Consider the following 20,381-nt stretch of genomic DNA (forward strand, 5'->3'; position numbering starts at 1 on the left):
CACTTGTTAATTGAAACCAAGACTATATTCTTCACTACAGTGTGGATCCCATAGAAACTATCTCTCTAGTACCTCTATGAACTTTCCCAGTGAATAGTTTTATTGAGTGAATGGAAGTGAAGCCCATAGCTTGTGTTTCATGTGACACAGCTCATTGAGATACTGTGTCTCTGCAAGACTGAGTGGAGTATTTGTTTTGTGATTGCTGCTTTCCTGACAAAAATTGCAGGAGAAGCTCCTGTGCCACTAATTTCCAGTCACATCCATGCTTCCAAGGGTCTGGAATTCTTTACATAATAGCCACATAGCCCCTAAATCTTATATAAATGTATGTAAAGGTACATTGTACACAGTAATTCTAAAGTGCTCTTTTTATTGTGGCTTGCTTATAGTAATGCAACAGTCATTTAAAATACTATGTCAGGGCTAAAGAGATGACTTAGAGTTTAAGAGAACAGGCTGCCTTTGCGGAGGTCTTGATTTCAATTCCCAACAACCACATCATTTCTCACAGCTATCTATAATGAGATCTGGTGACCTCTTCTGGTATGCAGGCATACATACATAACAGTGTATTCATAATTAAAATAAAAATAATGTGCTAATGGGAGGGAGAGATGTTTCCATGGGTGCATTGAGCAAAGAGCTACATATATTTCTGTTTAAATAAGCTAGAAAGTATCTGTTTAAAGTTTTAATTGGGTTAGTTCCAGAAGCCAACTGTAATAGAAGGGTCACAATGTAGTCTATATCACACTAAAGCAAATGATGAATGAGAGAGTAAAGAAGTTTTAAAACTATCTAATTTCCAGATTAGATGATAGACTCTAGCTTTGAAACAAGGAATATGGAGAATTAGAGTTCCAGGAAAATCAGAGAAAACATTGACTTCTCTTTGCTTTATGACATTCTTTTGTTCTACTTATTGATTAATAAAAGCGTGTTTTTGTATTTGTGCTAAACACCATTTGGGGCTCTAAGGATACAATAAGAATTGAATATATATTTCTTTTCACTTCTCTGGAAGAGATATTAAATGTTCAATAAGGGCCAAATGTATTGCTAATGTAATTGAGCGGGTGACTTTTCCTCTTTCTCCTTCTCTTCCTCCCTTTCTTCAACTTCCTTCTAGAACACCATAAAGTTACCATCCCTTCTCTAAGGGACACCATAAGGTGACTATCCTTCCTCTAGAGTGATCTTCCCACCATGGTGTTCTACCCTGCCATAGGTCACAAACAATGGAACAACTAGGCCATGGACCAAGACCTCTTACAGACAGAATCTAAATGACTTTTCCTCATCATGTTTTTTTTTTTCAAATTTTGTGTTCATTCTGTTATAGCAATGGAGAGATAACTAACACAGAAATAGAAAGTGTATTAGAAAAATTAATGTTCCAACTTAAGCAATCATGAGATTAATGTTATAAAAATAAGTAAAAAGAATAAATAAAGATTGATGCAGGATATAGAATGTATTTACAGGAAGCTCAGAGTGTTTAAGAGACAAAAAAGGAAGATACATATATAGAGACAGTCAGTCTTTAAAATTATGCTAGGGATAGGGGAGGAGTCATGAAGTCACACCCTATGGAGTTATTGGCAACAAATGGCTGCTATGGAAGGGAGAATCAGTTTTCTTTAGGAACAAAGTCTCTGGTAGGTTACCCAAACTCTAGTCTATGGCCCTATATCCTTGCACGTGTTGGTAGCTCTAAGTGGACACTGTGAGCGAGAGAGAGAGAGAGAGTATGTGTGTGTGTGTGTGTGTGTGAGAGAGAGAGAGAGAGAGAGAGAGAGAGAGAGAGAGAGAGAGATATGAAGTTGGAATGAGAAAATGGTGTGTAGAAAGGAATTGTAGGGGAGACAATGGGTGATGAATTCAGTCAAACATTATATGCAATCATGACATTCTCAATAAGAAATACAAAGTATTCCATAAGCATAATAGTGACTTCATTTTGTTTAGACACAGATGTTGATTATTCTACCCTTTTCTTTCTAACTAGTTGTATCTTCATCCCTTCAAAGCCCTTCAGGAAGAATGTTGCCCTTCTCTTGTGCAGTTGTTTATCAGATGGCCTTTGGAGGTCCCTGGAAACACAATCTCCCTGCCTACCTTTATGTAGCAACTTCGAGTTTTCTTTTTTGCAATCTTTTCTTCAGTCAAGTTCTAAGAGCAGACACTGGTGCTGATCATCCAGTATGTATCCTTTGCTTCAGTAGTTTGCTCATTTGATCCCAGCCCTGTTTCCTCTCCACTACTAGAATGCCCTTCTCACTCAGCCACCCCCAGAGTTTGTGTTCAAACCCTTCTGGAACCTCATTCCTAATGGCATTGCCAGTGCCGTGTTTCACTACTTTTCATGTAGCTTGTAGGAGAGCGGCCTGCTTTATGTGACATTTCCTGCAGTCACCTTATACCTTCATAGTCCACATCACAGTGCATGTTGTTCTCTCATTTTTATCAATTTCTTACAATTTTAGGTGTGATGGCATTATTTCTGCAAATATTATGTTGACCCTCCTAGCAATATAAATTATAATATTAAATATAGGGAAAAGATAAACTATCTCGATTTTCCCCCACATTACAAGTTTGATCCAGTCAGCAATTATTCATACTCAACTTGAGATGACTGGGTTACCAACAGCAACTAGAATTGATCGAAATTTAAATGTTAAGTCAGTCCACCCTCTTTACCTAAAATCACATTATTGAATGACAAAAAGCTGATTTTTCAGTTTTCCTGAATCCTGAACAAACCACTTACTGTATAATTTTAATCCATATTTTGGTTGCTTCCCAGTGTTTAAGCTTCAAACAAAATTCTTTAGTCTCATAAGCCAATTTTCTTGTAACTCAAGATTTGGAATCTGCTTATGGCAGCATTCATTCACATATACTATTTCCTCTAATTCTACCAACCATGGATTCTCTACCAGGTACATTACATCTTTTCCTGCATTTTTTTTTTTCACGTGCCATTCCCCGTTTCTGAAATGTTCCTCACCCTTGCTTCTCCCGAATGACACTTATACTCTTGTCCTGGAATGAGTGTCAGAAGCCCCTATCTGCTTTGGTTACTTCCATGGTAATTATTGCAATGCTATTATGGTTTGCTTCTTTGCCTGTGCGTACCTCTAAGTAGAAACAGGTTATTAAAAACTGTCAGGGTTGTTCTTTTCTATCGGTGTTTCTTGGACCTGAGGCTGTATCTGAGTCATTGGAGGATTTGTTTTGTTTAGTTTGTCTTTGGAGGTGAGGTCTTAATGTGCACCCAGTATAGTTTGGAACTTGTTATCATTCTGCTTGTGCCTCACAGGTTGTAGATAGACGGTACAAGTGTGTGCCACTGTTCCTGGATTTGGAGGATATTTTTAAGAACAAGGTTCCTAGCTGGCCATTTGCAAATAAATACATAAATAAATAAATAGCCATCCATTTGATTTGAATCTTAATATTACCTTAATAGCAGGTGCAGTTCAGTGGAATTTTAAAGTCATTTCATTATCAAACGCGCTGTGTACAATATAGTCACTGTTTTCAAATCTATGTGGTGAGTAAATGAATTCAAGGATCTCAGAAATAAACACCAGGTAACACCATAGGCCAACCTATGCAGATCCTGCAGGGGAGACCATGAATCATGGGTATTGTCTATTTAATGAATTCTTCCATTGACGTGTGTGTGTGTGTGTGTGTGTGTGTGTGTGTGTAAATGTACATGTGAAAGTCAGAAAACAACTTGTGGGAGTCAGGTCTCTCCTTCACAAGGGGTCTAGGAATTGAACTCAGACTTTTAGGCTCAGGCTCAGGCTCAGGGGCTATTACCCACTGAACCATATCAAATGGCTCTAAGTGACATTTTTTTTTTTAAAGCTAGTATGACACTTACCAGGTTAGCATCCCTACCGATGTAAACAAAGAAAAGCAGCACCACACTTTATTTTTGACAATTTACTTAATTCACCAATCTTATCCAGAACGGGTTTAAATAAGCCTTTAGTTAGCACAGTGTATGAAATAAAAATTACACGATGATAATGTGGAATTCCAGGGCTGATTGCAGAGGCACAAACATCTGCCTGGGTGCCTAAGAATGACAGAGCTTGGTTTTACACATCACTAACTAATATCAGGAGCAGCTGAAGTCCCCATTCACTGTGCCACTATAATTCTTGAAATACTCAGTGTGGTTTCCACACTGGGAATATTAATTTCCTAAACTGATCCCATAAAATGATGAGGTAGAACTTTAGATAAGTTACAGCACTGGGGTGTCACAAAGCTGAGTGTGTTATGATGGAGCCTGTAGTAGGACAGCCATAGCATTTTCTGACTCTCCAGATACTGCTTTCTCTTGATCATTTCTAGTATGTCAGTGTTCCCCAATTTGGTTAAGATTAGATACATGACTTTAGAGAAAGTTCTCCTCTTCAGTTTTCTACTACTGTGACAAGGTTAAATCTCAGAAGAGGGAATGTCTCCCCCAGTTTTTCCTTTAATTTACTTTTCTTAGACCCAAAGGAAAACATACCAAACAAAAGAACAAAAACTAAAATTTGTGGCTGGTTTCTCTATCAGTGACATCTCACAGACATTTTAGAAGTCTTGCATAACACTGGAGTACTGAATTCTCGGTGATTGTGAAATTCCACATTAGCAGAGCTATGGGTTCCAGCAGTATTTAGATCCTCTGAGAAAGTAACAGCAAAAGATGTGTTGTGTATGGAGGAAAAAGTGTTTAAACACCAAACACAATTCTGTGCCATTGTTCATACTACAGTGGCTCTGAGAGAAGCCCTAAGCATTAGCCATGTTATGATCAAGAGAGAGAAAGAAAGGAAGAAACAAAAAAAGGAAGGGATGGAGAGATGGAGGGATAGAAGGATGGAGGAAAACAGGGATGCTGAAAAAACATAATTTTATTTTAAGCTCAGCATCTCTCTGGTAAATGGTAACTGCTCTCTGGGAGGGGAAGGAGGGAAAACAAGCTGGACTTGTGTGTCACGTGAGTTCAATTAAAAATGTCCATGCCCATGAACAGGCTCCAGAGAAGAAAGGAATAAAGGTCCCCTCCCTCTGGTCTCTTGAGTTTTTCAAAGGCTCAGCTTCCACACAGGCACAGGGACCTGGAGCTTGAAACTGTGTCTCTGAATTGAGTTTATGAATAAGGTTGGGGAGCTGCTAAATTGTATGGTACTGGGGCTTAGCAATTGTTTATGTATGCTCCATTATAATGTACTCATTGTAGAACTGAGGAATGGATTGACCCCATCTGGATTTCTGAATGGTAGTATAACTGTCCTTGACATGGAGGATCCCTGTCTCTCAGGGAAAAGCGTATTTCATGTCATCATTATAAACCTTCTCTAGTCTAAATGATACAGATGGACACATACATCCTCCCCCCTCCCTCCCTCCGTGTTACTTCTTAGAAAACCTTCCAGAGTCATAACCATGATCTTTGTAAACATATATCAACTTCAGCATCCTAGATATATTTAACCTGCTTCCCATTCCCAAGACAGTAATGAGAGGGTTCCTAGCTCTCACCTCCAAAATGGTCATATTTTTTTGATTGGCAGCAGACAAGTGATTAGCATCTCGTGTTTTCTCTGTGGCTTCTCTCAGTAGATCCCAAGCATCATCAAGTTTGTCCTTGTAACCTGCCAATTTCTCACGGAGATCCTTTTCCATTTCTTCATTTTGGGCTCTGGGTTCCCCAAACAGTCTGTTCACTCTCTTCAGAAGGCCTTCTGCTGCCCTGCAAACACACCCAGCCCAAGAATACATCATAAATGTTTGCATATATCATATCAAGCTATGTTACATGGGGATGCTAACACAGAAAAATTAAAAGTATGTGAAAACACGCCAACAGTTTCCCTACGCACCAAGTCAAGGTAGACTGGTATCTGACTGTGGAAGAATTTTTAATTATAATGGAAAAGACATTTGTTAAATTTACTAGTAAGCCTATACTTTCAATTGTTTAGAGTTATCATGCCATGGTCACAGTATGACCAATGAAAGGAAAAGTTTGGTTTTGAAACACACAACAAAAGCAAACAGATCAAAATGCTAGTTGCCTCATCAAAATGTGCTACTTTCTTTGACTATGAGGAGTGATTGTTGACATGTTTGCTTAGGTAACTATAGATAGAACTGTCAGGGTTTTGCCATGCTAGCATAATACCATAATTTTGTTATTTATTTTGTCTTTTTATTTTTTTAAGGTGAGGACTGAATCCAGGGCTTTGCACTTGCTAGGATCTATCACTGAGCTAAATCCCCAGCCCCTTGATTTTAATCTAGTCTATTTTTTCTTACAACTCAGCATTCTAGAAAGTCCTGACTTAAGTTACTGGCTTTTCCTAAAATGTCAAAGTAATGATGGCCTTGTAAAGTGTGGCTTATTTATCATTTATCAAAGTCTCTTCTTCCTCCTCCTTTCCCCCTCTCTCTGCCCCTCCTTTCTACTCCATCTATATCCTCTCTCTCTCTCTTTTCTTCTCTTTTGAGATAGGGTTTCTTGCATACCAGGTTGGCCTTGATTTTGCTATGAGGCCAAGGATCACCATGAACTTTGGATCCTTCTGCCTCACTATCCCACCAGTTCTAGAATTGTAGGGGTAACATCATGTCCTGTTTATGTAGTGTTGGGGGTCAACATCAGGCATTGTGTATGTAAAGCAAGCACCTACTAGCCAAGTCACACCTCCAGCCTTTTGAGTTTACTGATAGTTCAAACATTTCTAATACCAGTCATTAGCAAAGCAAGCCTATCAATCTACTTCTAAAAGATAACACCAAAAAAAGTTCTTTTACTTATTATTTTATGTATAGGAAAAAAGATGCATTTAATTAATATTAAGGCAAAGCTGATAGCACTAAATGAAGGCATGAAAAATGAATAATAGCAAACATCCCCAAATAAGATAACCATGTCCTGCTCACCTGTGTGGTAGAAATGTAGGGAACTCTTAATAATGCTGTTCAACTGATCAAATAAAAGACCCCAGAGCATCTACTCACACCAGCTCATCCTCGGCCACTTCCTTCTGTGTCTGAAGATCTTTACTTCTGAGTTCCCTCAGCATCTGGTCCATCTCTTGCTGAAGCTCTTGCAAGTTTTTCTCCACAGTCTTGTCTTGACTTCCTAACGTTTCATTTAGTTTTACAGCTTTCTCATTTACAGCTGTGTAGAGGGGGGTTGAGACAAATTTTGTAAATTAAGTAATGAAGACATCACATGCAAAACTGCCACTCAACATCTGGTTTTCTCACCATCTGCAGGGTGTTCCTTCTGAGAACCAGAGGCAGGTACCATGGCAGCCAGCACCAAAGAGGAATATGTGATATAGCTCTTCACCATAAACTTCTTTTGAGAAACCACAGTAATTAGACTACTGTGTGTCTAACCTCAAATGGAGGACATATAAAGAACAGATTCAGATTCTCTTTAGGTCATATGGAAAGGTAGGAGATATATAGGTTAACAACCTGTGGCTGATCATACAAGATCTCTTGTGCTGTTGACCAGTCATATCCAGAATGTCTCAGAATACTGTAATAGAAACATTATCAGCTGTGAGTTCACTGAACATGGACCTGCCTTCGCAGTTTTACAACTCCCTCAATCTCAATTTTTAAAGGCTGGAAGGAGAAGCAGTTTAGGGAGAGGACAGGTAGATTAGGCCAGAAAGATGCATGCCTTCAGCAGTAACATCCATCCTGGGAGTCTGTGTTTATGATGCAGTAAATGGAGCCTCAAGCTGTGCTCTTTGGAATGTTAGGATTCTCCAGGTGCTTTAGGTACTCTGTTAATGATGTCTGTTCTGCCAAGAGACTGCTTGATACGTTGGTGTTCTGGGCAAGATTTCATTTGGAAAAAGAATTCTCTGTCAAATAAAACTTTTAAAACTTAGCCAATTGAAACAGTCACATAGCTCTATCATTCATTTTTGCCTGGATGTTAATTTGGTGAGTTGAAGGGAGATATTTTCTCAAACTCTTTGTCTTTCCAATATATATTTCTAAAGTATTACCCATGAAAACCCTTAGAGCGAAGAGTCTGGCCTGCCCAAGAGGTATTTTATAACATCTAAAGGTTTATCTGAAGACCTCTTTAAGCTGTAATAAATCTTGGACTTCCTTATTGAAGAGACCTTTCTTTTTTTTTTTTTTTTTTTTTTCAGATTTGCTCTGTAGAGCTCCCAAGTCAGGTGCACATAGCAGTGAGTGTGGGCTTTGAGAAAGTGGCTCTGAAATGTGGTACCCTACCCAGGGGCAGCTGCAGCATACTGGAGCTTTTTAGAAAAGCGGACTCCCAGCCCCCATCACAGATCAACTAAGATGTCTTAGAGTCGGGGACCAGCAATCTGGCATTTGAACAAGTTCTCTGGAAGTTTCTGGGGTTTGCTGGGGTATAAAGAATACTGACAAATACCAGAAGCTACGTGTATCTCACGTGCTCTTTCCAAATCACCCCCTCTCCTTATAAATGTGTTCGATTAGAAAGCTGCTGCAGTCAACACTTGCTCCCGAGGGGCATAGCTAAGGACATAATGTTTCTTTCCTTCAAAAATCCTAATGCAAAACTTAATTCCTATGTGGCACTAGGTAGAGAAGAGGCCTCTGTCATCTTACAGTGTCTTTTATAGTCTGTTCTCAAAGATAAATCCCTGCAGAGAAGAAATTGATAGAAAAGAATGGCCAGAGAGTAAGGAAATACAGACCTCTGTTGCATCGTTTCGATTGTATATGTCACATCTTTTCAATAAAAATGAAGAAGTAATGAAAGTAATAGGGCACACAAAAATGGCTGCAACGACATGATGCTGCATCGAGAAGAAAACATCATTTGTATATAAGAGGGGCTGGATCAGAGGTCAGTGGTAGAGCATTACCCAGCATGCACTAGGCCGTCAGCTCAATCCCCAGCTCTGAAAGGGAAGCTAGTTGAGCAGACAAGGTTTGGTCCTTCTACAGCTTAAGTAGGTGGAATCAGAATTTAAACTAAAGATCAATGCTATTTAATCCTTTACTCCAAGGTATATAGAGTCCCTTTCAATACATTTCCTACAGAGTTGAAAATAGTTGCGAAATATTCCACTTGAATTGACTCTACTTACTCTGATCTTATTTCAGAAGAGGGTTTTTACAGTAATTAACATATCTAAAGGCAAGGTAAAATCAACATAAAGGGAAACCAGAGGAAAAGAAAAAATGAGAATGAGGGGAATGTTCCTAGATAGAAAGGTATGCCATGCTGTTTTTTTCTGAAATATCCTAAATCAGCTCCACATCATGACAGCAGCTGATGTGCAGCACAGGATAAATGAGGCCTTCTTAAGAGAAGTAGGCAGTATCCACAAGACAAACCAGCTCCTTGGAGGAGGAAGCAGACATGCTCTCCATATTAAATCTGAAAAACCCTCTTATGAGTAAATGAATCTGGAAGGAAATCTGTTCTGAGAGACAGACAAGAACGATGTCTAGTATTAATTAAGTCCTGCTATAAGTCACAATATAAACACTAATGGGCTTGATCTCTGTCCTTCATTAACTCTAACCCATGAGGCAAAATGCAATTCAGTCACCATCTGATCAAGAGTCACAGCGCAGTAGATATAAAATTACAGTAGATATAAAAATACATTGTGGTTGACTAGAAGTTGATTGTCTGTTAAGAGACAATGACTCATAAAGTAAGACTTTAAGATCGATCAGCATTTCATCTATCTAAACAAAGCTGAAACAGACAAATGCCAGGCCGAAGCATTTATTACCACTAAGTACAGAAGCACACACTCTCCATTACCCCAGTGCTAAAGTTTAGGTGAAGGAAACAAAAGTGTGGCTGGGTAGCATGACCGATTTAACCATTAGGCATTTGCTTTCCCTCCTCCCTGTCCTTCTCCTTTATTGTCTTCCGTCTTTCTTCCTTTACTTTCTCCCCTCTTCCCCAGACTGTTAAGTATCTCATAGCCAATCTCATATAACATCTTACCTAGAATTTAGCATCTCTCTGGTATATGAAATTTGAACTTTTATTTCATTGTGAGACTTGTATTAATTCTACCAAACAGAGTCTTCTGGCAGAAATGAGCCATGTTCCTATTTCCTCAGATACAGCTCTCCCACAGGACACCTCACATGAGTTAGGAAATGGTGTTATCCCTGGACAGTTGTGTTCAGTTCACCTGACCAAAGCACAAGGTAGGGAACAAGAGCTACCTCTCATGACTGACCATGCTTTTCTATCTGGGGGTGTGGACTCAGAATGTGATTAAATGCTGTCTTTGCACTGTCCCTCGTGGTGACTTTGTGTGGTGTGCAAACTGTAAGGTGGTATCTAGAAAAAGAGCAAAGAAGCACACAAAAATCCCATGCTGACCAAAGGAGCAGCTACGCGTGTGTCTCTCTGTGCGTTGGGAGTGGCAAATTCATTGCAAAGAAGATAGTAAACAGTGATGAACCTGGCATCCATTAAAGCGTGTATTAGCAGCTATGTTTCCAAACAAGTTGCTTTTTAAAAATATTTATATTCCATTATTTATGTGGATGCACACCTTGAGTGTTGTATCTACACCATGTGCATGCAGATGCCTTTCCAGGCGAAGAAAGGGTGTTGCATCTCTGGATCTGGAGATACAGAAGTCTTCTGTGCTCTCTGATATGAGTACTGGGAATCTAATCTGAGTGTTCTGTAAGAACGCAAGTACTCTTAACCACTGACCCCCCAAACCAAAGATGAAATGAGTTTAAAATAAATCACTCTGAGGCCATTGGGTATTGAGTATTTGAGACTTCAGACAGAAGATGGGGAAGGTTACCTCCAGAGATCCATGTGGAAGCAAGCAGCTCTCTGTCACACATTTGTTGTTAGGGGGCATTTTCAAATAGCATCAGTGGAAAATGATGCCAGGGAGAACACTACAGTTTCATAGACAAGATCACAGAGCACAGTGAGCTAACTGAGTAACTTGCTAGAGAAAATAATGCATTCCGCTTCAGAACAGGCTCATCTGAAAGGGCTGTCACAGCATGCAATGGGGAGTCAGTTGTTATTGATATTGGGCCACCAGTCAGAATTTGCCTTGAGGTTTAGCTCCCATGCCCTCTATTTTTCTATATCACAAAACAAAATAGCAAAAGTCCACAGTAGTGTAGAACAATAGGTGTTTAACTTTTTAATGAAAAAAAAAGCCACTCTTTAAACCTTCTGAACATGCATCCATAGTTAATGTTTATTTATAGAGGCTGAAGTGCTAAGGACTTCTTAGTCTGGGCTTTTGCCCAAAGAAGTGGCTTCTGCTTTAATTCTTCGTTATATTGGGAGATGCCAAGAACCAGCTCCTAGAGAATTGTGGACTACAAGCCAGGGAGCCTCTGGTGAACTTGAGCAGCCAAATCCTGAGCAACAGATGTTCTCTCACAACCCATACCAAGTACTTGAAGGACCATTTTGAGAAATGAAAGAGTAGAGCTTATACACCAAATGGAATTTTAAAAATAGCTTTCAAAGAGAAAGGATTAACAATTTGTAGTTAGCTTTGATTAGAAAAATAGCCAAGTATAGGTTTGCAGTAGATTACTTAACCATCCTTGAGTTTATTCCTGCTCTGTGCCCATAATCATCAAATCACCAACTGCCATTGCTCATTTAATGCTGAAGGCTGTAGATTTCAGCTAATCATGACACGAAATAGCTCAAGCAAAATACTCTTTAAACCTAAATAACACCTCTTTACAAGGGGAATTTAACCTTGTGCAATCCTTTTTTGTTTGTTTGTTTGTTTTTTCTGTAGTAGAAAAATAAAAATTAAAATGTGATTTTCTAATACCTTCAGCATCCTGGACAAGCTCTTTAATGAATTCTTCTAAGGATTTGGCTCTTGTGTTGGTCCTCTCAGCATCTTGTCCTGTTTGCTCGCCATCTGCTGTCACTTTGGTCGCCTAATGATCCAAATTTAGGAAAAGCATAATTAATAGAGATGATGATGTTAGAGCTAGACAAGCTCCCACTGGCTACATTTTCTTTCAAATTTTACTTTGAGCCAAAGGCAATCGATGAATTATTGATCAGATGTACCAGCAATGGCAGCCCGTACTTGAGTACACAATTAAACTTTTTACCTTTTTCCATTAAATGGAAATCAGAGAGCTGTATTTGGTCCTATTAAAACCCTTATTACATGTGGTGACACAAAGTGATAATACACAGTTATTTTGAAGCATCTTCAAGTTTCCTATGCCAAAAGTTTTTTCCTCCGCTAGCTGCATTTTTGTCTATATTTTGGTTTCTGAAACCATGTGGTGTGCCGCAATGATCTTTTGAGGGAGGAACCGGCCATCTGTCTCAATAAGCTTGATCCTATGGATTCACTTTAGATCAGTATGCTAATTAAGAAACAAAGGGGGTGGGGAGGGCTTAGCTACTCAGTAGTAAATGCCTGTTTTGTAATCCTCCAAAGATGCCAGTAAAACATTAAGGCAGACCTAATGCTTGCTTCTCTATACGACATCACCAGAAATATGGTTGCTAATGTGTGGAGTCACACACCATGGGCAACAAAATGAAACAGAAGCCTCAAAACAGTTCTACCTCCCAAAGTTTAACATTAAAAAAAAAAAAAAAAAAAAAAAAACACACATTCAAGTTGGGTTGTTGGGTTGCACTGTAAATGCCTTTGACAAAATGGGATGGATTTGAATTGTTAATTGTAAACATAAATAGACTGGATGATGTTATATATTTCTTTAACAATAATACAAAGTTTAGAGCTCAATGGCATGGGCTTAAGCTTTATTTCTCTGTGTAATAGGACTTCTCTTGTTCAGAAAAATGTGCTAATAATCTAGTTACTGACATAGAATCAGAGAATTAAAATGTGTCTCTGTGTGAAATTCACATAAGGTCCAAGTTTGCATAGTAGTAACACTCTACAGCAGAGCTTCTCAACCTGTGGATTGCAAACCCTTGGGGATTGAATAACTCGTTCACAGGAGTCACCTAAGACCATGTTGCATCTCAGATATTTACATTATGATTCTAACTGTAGCTAAATTACAGTTATGTAGTAGCAATAAAAATAATTTTATGGTTGGGGTCATTGCAACATGATGAACTGTATTAAAGGGTCGTAGCATTAGGAAGGCTGAAAACAACTGTATGGCCTTGTACTAGAGTGCTTGCACTCTTGCAATAACCAGAGAATGTGTGTGTGTGTGTGTGTGTGTGTGTGTGTTTATGAACACATGGTTGATTTTGAAAAGTAAATGTTTGTTTGGCCAGCATAAAACAAGGCAGGAGATGCCAGAGGAAGTGTTCTGCATCCCCTCCCCCCCACCCACCAGGGGCACAAGAAGTTGAATTAATGGTGAAATCTGAACTCCAAGTATTGTTACCCAATTTTTACATTTGCAAGTGTTAACACCACAAGAATGAAAAGGGCAGAAGTCATTGGAACCCTTTAAAACTCCTCTTTGCCACAGGTAACAATGGCCTGGAGAATGCTAATCAATGTATTTAATGCTCTGGTTTATTCTTCTAATATATTATTAATGGAATTGTTTTCTTTTAGTTTTTGACAATTGTTTTTATAAGTAAACTATGCATATAATTTCTAAGTATCTCATTTGCATGCTTCCATAGTAATTGTTATGTGTTCCAGTAATTTCTTTCAAATCAGGTCTCTGTAGCTATTTACACCCAAGACTTAGATGGGTCAAATAACTTCACACACACACACACACACACACACACACACACACACACACACACACACTTCAATGTTACTTTTGATTGCTAAGGTAAATTATTTAAGATATTGACAACCTGAAATACCTTACACGTTTCTGAAAACTAAACTATACCCTGACTCTACCCTCTAATACTACTCTGATGTTCACATGTCATGGAACGCCATGATGGATTTGATAGGCAATTTTGTCATCCTTCAATGTCTTATGAATGAATACATCTACCAGCATTAGTATGTACTACTACATAGAAAATTCATTTTGGAACTAAAGCTTATTTTTGCTGTAACCCTACCTTTTGATCACATAATAGTCACACCATTGGGTACACTAAGAATTTAACACAGATAACCCTTTACAATGTTTGTTAGTATGTTCTCTCTTATATTTAGATGGGCAAGAACATATCCACTGTTTTCTTCTCTTGACTTACTGCATTTATGGAGTATTGTGTAAGAGACTTCATTAACAAACACTTGAAATTCACATTACGCCAGGACTCCAGAATCACTCAGGTGAGAAGCATGATCACAAAGGTGGATCACTGAGGCCATATGGAATGAGTCTCCCCGGCTTCCTTTCGGCACTCCACATAAGCCAAGCAATCCCCTTTTCTGGATCCCTTTGTTTCTAATCATCTTTACCGAGAATGGGCTTCTCCTTATCACTGTCAGAGATTTTTCCTTCCTTCATCCATCCCATTTATTTTTTTTTTCTCTTCTTATTGTGGCTGTTAACTGGGTTCTTAATTAGGCCTCAGATTTACTGCAGACAAGTATTTCCTCCACAACACAATGTATTTTTGGAATCACACATATTTTATCGAATAAATAATTGACTTACCTACATGTCAACTTCCCCTCTCCTCTAACATGTAATCACTCACCACAAGGGCAAGTTTTGGTTTGTTGTGCTCATCATTTTGTACCTCTCAGTATAGTGCCCAACTTGAAAAAGTAACTAGTCCCTGAATGTAGTTAAATAGGTGACCCAAACCATTTTCTTCACAAGACCTGCCAGCTGGTTAGACAATTTGCCCTAATTTTCACCTTTTGGGTGCTCAGATTCCATTTCACTTCCTTTATTTCAGAGCAATCCAGTCACACAGTATGTGGCAATTTGCAGGGGATCTAAAAAGTTGGATGATTGGCTAGCATAAAAATAATGAAACCAAGCACCCTTCTGAAGTGCTAAAGCCTGCTGGAGGAAACCCAATGTCATTCAGACTGACCATATGCCTGGTGTTCTGCTTGCCAGTGAATGTGAATGGCAGAACAGGTTTCTGGGCATTTCTCACTGTTCACATGAAGCTGAGACTCATGAACTGCAGCTGAGTACTCGGAGGAGAGCCAGTCTACAGGCCTTCCATTTGCAGGGACACCATGTTCTGTCCCCTAGCCTCTTGGAAACTCAAGAGTTGTGATGACACGTGAGACTCCAGGATGTTGAAGGGTTAGGATGGGTGGAACCCACATACACTTTAGGGCTCAATTAGGATGAGCTACTTCTTTGGCAGCTACAATAACTTCCTCTCTTGGCTACACCCCAGCAGAGAAGGAGATAAGAAGTCCCTGACACTGAGACACTGGCTTGGGTGGACTGACACACCTAGGGACAGGTTCTACAGCCAGTCTTTGCCAGATTCTGTGCAGATTCACAAGGGCTTAAAACTTTCCATCTCAGCTCTCTTTCTTGAGGGACACATCAAAACATGGGCCCCATTTCTACAAGGTAGATCCTTAAGTACTGGAAGCTTAAATGGTCTATTTGATGTCACAGGTAGCAAGCTGATGGGGCAAAACACAGATTTATTGGATGCAATTTTTCTTGCCTGTGCCAAGTGCTATTGCATGTCTATCTAACATCCAGGTATATGAGGAATCCATACAAAAAATGCTGAGCATCCGAAGCGGGAAGAGGCCATGGTTGTATATTGTGTACTTATAAGCAATTAATAAATTAAGACATTTCAAAGTTCACATCAGAGCATCACCCAGATACAGATATTACAAATTATGTCTCATTACACTGTATACTGTAGCTAAGTCTTCATCTGGTCAAAACAACCCCGGAACAGACCCTACAAAGGGAAGTCATCTCTGCAAATGGTCTGTCACCCAGGGCAGTGGACACTGGCCTAGGTGTCACTTGGGATCATTTCAATTTTTGAGTGCTAGGAATGTGTTTTAGCTTTGTTTATTCCTAAGAGTACCAGACATCATCATCCCTACCTGGCATCATCATTGCAGACAAACCGTAGGGATTGAAACTCAAAGAACAAGTTCACCTAGAACAGGCTGTTGGCAATACTACTGAGAGATGGGAAATATCAGATGACAGGAGCTGCCTGTGGATTCAGTTTGAATATTCTTTTGTTTTTAAAAAAATGTCATTCCTATCTCTTAGTCATCCTCCCTCTTCACGCTTTCTTATCCTTTGACTATTTGACCAATACCTTTTACTTCTCCTAATATTCTGCACAATTTTCTTTTATCTTCTTTGATTTTCTTAATTCTACCCTTGCCTGTACGCTGTAATCTTTTCAGAGTTCCTTTTAAAAATGTTTTATGCACCAACACATTTCTTTACATTTGATTGTCTTTGGAAAATATGCTCACTCAACTAGATTGTTTCCCCCTGGCTTTTAGCTTTTGTTGATTCATTTTAGAGAATTTATACACAGACAGCATGCTTGACCATTAGGCAGAAATTAATTTACTTCTGAATAGTGTGGCTTTTGCATCCCTGTAGTAGCTCAAACAAGGCTCACCATGGCTCTTAAGTTCTGCACATCATTTTCTTGTCTTTCATTAAAGGCTTCTCTATGTTAAAACAAGAATCTAATGGAGCAAAAATAACTGCCTAGTAGACAACATTACTTAAATGCCATCCACCTCTACATCTGCAGACTTATATGGGGTTTTGCTATAATTAAATTTCAGATCTAATCATTTACATAATATTTTCAAGGGTCATTCTCAGACTCTATCTGTGCTGTCTATCTAAGTGGTAGCACACATTCCCCAGGCAAGCTGTTGAACCAACACCATATAAGAAAAGACACAATAAGATGTCACCTGGCCCTTTGGAATGGTGAGGGAGACATTTATGAAGGCATGCCTTTCTGAATATCTCCTGTGTTGATTTTCAAAGGTGAAAACCAAACCAGCATGATTTGTTACATATGCCCCCCACCCCTTAAAGACACAGGACAAAATATAAAGGAAGATGCTAACAACTTGAACTTTAATTTTTGAAAAATGAAAATAAAGCAGCATAAACACATGCCATTGTAGGCACTTAAATACAGAAAAACTAGTTTCCTTGCTTTGCACAAGCTTCATCTTCAATAGCTTGATTTTCAATAGACAGGAAAAGACAAAGCAAGGAAAGTTAAATTTAGATACTCAGCACTGCCTTCTCAATAATATAAGGCACATGGGAAGCAGCCATCAATGAAAGCATCCAACTTAATATAAGGGATGCTCCATTTTAGTACAGTCGTAGAGAGATTCAGAATCAGTTCTGACTTTGGATGTGTCTACACTTTTTTGTTGCTGCTCTGACACTAATCTTTTTAGCCAGGAATGTTAGGCAAATAAGTTTTGGTTTTAAAAATAAGCACAAAATATGTAAGCACTTCAAGGTGAAAGGGCATGTGTTACACCACCTATGCAGAGTGAAAGTGTGTTTGTCTTAATCTGTAGAAAGACTACACATCAGAGGAATGCAGACTTTGGGAACATAGTGGATCTCAACCTTGGTTGACTTCAGAATGATCTGAGGTGTTCATGAAAATCCCACTGTTCAGACTGGACCACAAGCTAATAGCATCATTATTCCCATAGGCCTGCGCCTGGGCAAATTCCTAGTCCAAGTTCAACACAGTGGGTATTGGAGAACAGGAAGTTGTAGCCATCACATGGATCATGCCCTGGCCCAATAGCATGACTCTTTGCTTGTGCACTAGCTGTGTAGCCTACTATCCCTCTGCTTAGGATTTCATGTTTCTATAAATGTTTGAATTTACAGGCACTTTGATCACCTACAAACTTGTTGGTTGGAGCAACTTAATAAGATTTCTACATGGAACAGGGTACCTTGAAAGAGGTCCTGCAAGGCAAAACACACAGTAGAAACTAAAAAGATGGGGAAATCAAGGTATTTTTCATTCAAACAGCCCATCAAATGTACTGTAACATAAGATGTAAAAATTGAGGAATCTGGGAACTGGATACAAGGAAACCCTCTGCGCTATTTTTGTAACTTCTGAAAAATCTAAAAAATATGTAAAACATTAAGTTTATTTTAAAACTTTCACATTGTAATTAAGTACAAATGGATCATAATGGAAAAATGAAAAACTATAAAGTTCTTAGAATATAAGACAACAAAACAAAAATATGGAGAGTCTTGGGTGATGGTGCTGACCTCTGGGTTAAAATATCAATGATATGCTAATGAGGAAACAGTTTTGATTAGCTCAACTACATTAGAAGAAAAACTCTCTCACTTTTAAGAAAGTGAAAAATATGCTGTAGAACAGAAAACTATTACCTATCATACAAAAAACCCTTAAAATGCAACAAAAAGACAGGTTGGGAAGAGGGGTGAGCAGATAAGGTACATGCTGCATAAAATTGAAGATCTAAGTTTGGATAACCCTAACCCATGAAAACAAAACAAAACAAAACAAAACTAAGCATGATGTCAGCCTCTATAATGGTCCAACACCCAAATATAACAATACCAGAATCTATTAAGGGCACAGAATGACAGCAACTCCTATTCAATGCTGCTGAGAATGCAAAATGTTCTACCCAGTTCAGAAGATATGGAGATTTTCTTACAAAGATAAACACACTCATTTAAAAACATGCCAGCAATTATGCTGCCTGATATTTACTCAAATGAGTCGAAAACTATGCCCACGCAAAAATCAAAATCTGAACAAAGATATTTATAGTCAGTTTCTTCATAGTGCTAAAACTTGGGAGCAATCAAGACATCCTTCATTAAGTATATGGATAAATCAACTGTGATGCGTGAAGACAGTATAATATTTATTATTCAGAGCCAAAGAGCAATGAGCTATTAAGCCATGAAAGGATAGAGAGAAACCTTAAGTGTGTATAACTCAGGGGAAAAAGCCAGTCTGAAAATGTTGCATCAATATTTCCAAGCAACTGTATTCTGGCCAAGACCACACTATGGTGATACCCCAGGGCAGGGAACTTATTCTGTAGGATAGGATCTGTAGAATATTGAATATTCTACATTTGTATGCAATGTGAAATGGCAAAAATTAATGTTAAGGCATGTCACAGACTTTGAACAATAATAATTTAGCACTGTAGGTTCACTGACAATGACACATGTCTCATTCTGGCTGGGCAAGTGAACAGTGGGAGGGCTGAAGGTATGTAGAAACTTCCTGCACTTTGCACTGATGGGAGATGTCATGCTGTAAATATGTTTCTCTTATTGGTTAATGAATAAAGCACTGTTGGCCTATAGGAAAGCAAGATAGGTGGGACTAGGAGAGGTGGAGGCTTCTGGGAAACGTAGTGGAGTTTCTTTGTAATCTCAGGAGGAGAGGAGGCATGAGTCTGGCATTCTCGGTAAGATTAGACCATGTAGAAATACATATATTAGTAATTATGGGTTAATAATTAAGACAGAGCTAGCCAGTAAGAAATGCTAGTCACTGGCCAACAGTTTCATAATTAATATAGTGTCCACGTATTTTTTTGGCCAGAGAAGGGAGGCAGGACCTGCTGGGCCAGAAAAACTCATGCTACATTCCACTTAATTTTGCTTCGAGCCTTTAACTTCTCTTAAAAAGCTTCTAAAAATATACAGATTTAGTCTGTTGAAAATAAAAAAAAAAAAAAAAAACAAAACAAAACATGGGGCTGAGATACAAAAGAGATCTGCCACTTCTGGTGAAATAGTCTTGTGTCTCTAGATGGAGGCCACTAGGCCACACAGGTCCAATGACAGCAGGCACTCTGCCAACTTTCCTCATACCTGTGTCTACAGGTCTGCCACAGTGCCAGCAACAGTGAAATAGTGAGACTCAGCAATCATCTGTGAGTGAGAGAATGCTGCCTGTTTCATGGACTTTTTTTTCTTTCTAATTGTTCCTCACCAGGTCAAACTGTATCAGTTTTAGGCTTGTCTTGTGTATGTTTTTGTTTATTTGTTTATGCTTTATGTATTTAAACAAAATTACATCATCCTCCATACACCTAAACATACACACACACACGTTCACACACATATACGACTAACAGCTCCAACAGGGTAGGTGGAGCTTCACTAGTATTTTTCTTAATCTAGCCATCGTAGGCAAACAGATGGAAATGAGTTGAATTGAATTGAATTTAGCAAAACTTGTTTAAGCTATCTTATTTGGTAACATTCATGTGACAAGCCAAAATTGATTGACCAGTATAAGCTAGAGTAACTTTAGCTTGAAGCTCTGCTTCCCCTGTACATTCTGCTTTGGTGGGCTGAGTCCCGAAATGGTTTTTCTGATGTCATATGGGACCTGGTGACTATGGTTAAGCTGCTTGTTTAGAAGCCATTTGGTTTTCCTGGAG

General features: G+C 38.8%; 1 protein-coding gene across 1 annotated transcript in view; it reads right to left on the reverse strand.

The window, feature by feature from the left end:
* Positions 1-20,381, reverse strand: part of Lama2 (laminin subunit alpha 2) — a 564,428-nt gene that overhangs the window by 113,666 nt on the left and 430,381 nt on the right. The window contains 3 exon segments of the mRNA XM_051175465.1: positions 5,563-5,773; positions 7,045-7,207; positions 11,859-11,970. Of these exon segments, the coding sequence (XP_051031422.1) occupies positions 5,563-5,773; positions 7,045-7,207; positions 11,859-11,970 (486 nt within the window).

The sequence above is a fragment of the Phodopus roborovskii genome, unplaced genomic scaffold (assembly GCF_943737965.1).
Source record: "Phodopus roborovskii unplaced genomic scaffold, PHOROB, whole genome shotgun sequence".
Taxonomy (NCBI): Eukaryota; Metazoa; Chordata; class Mammalia; order Rodentia; family Cricetidae; genus Phodopus; species Phodopus roborovskii.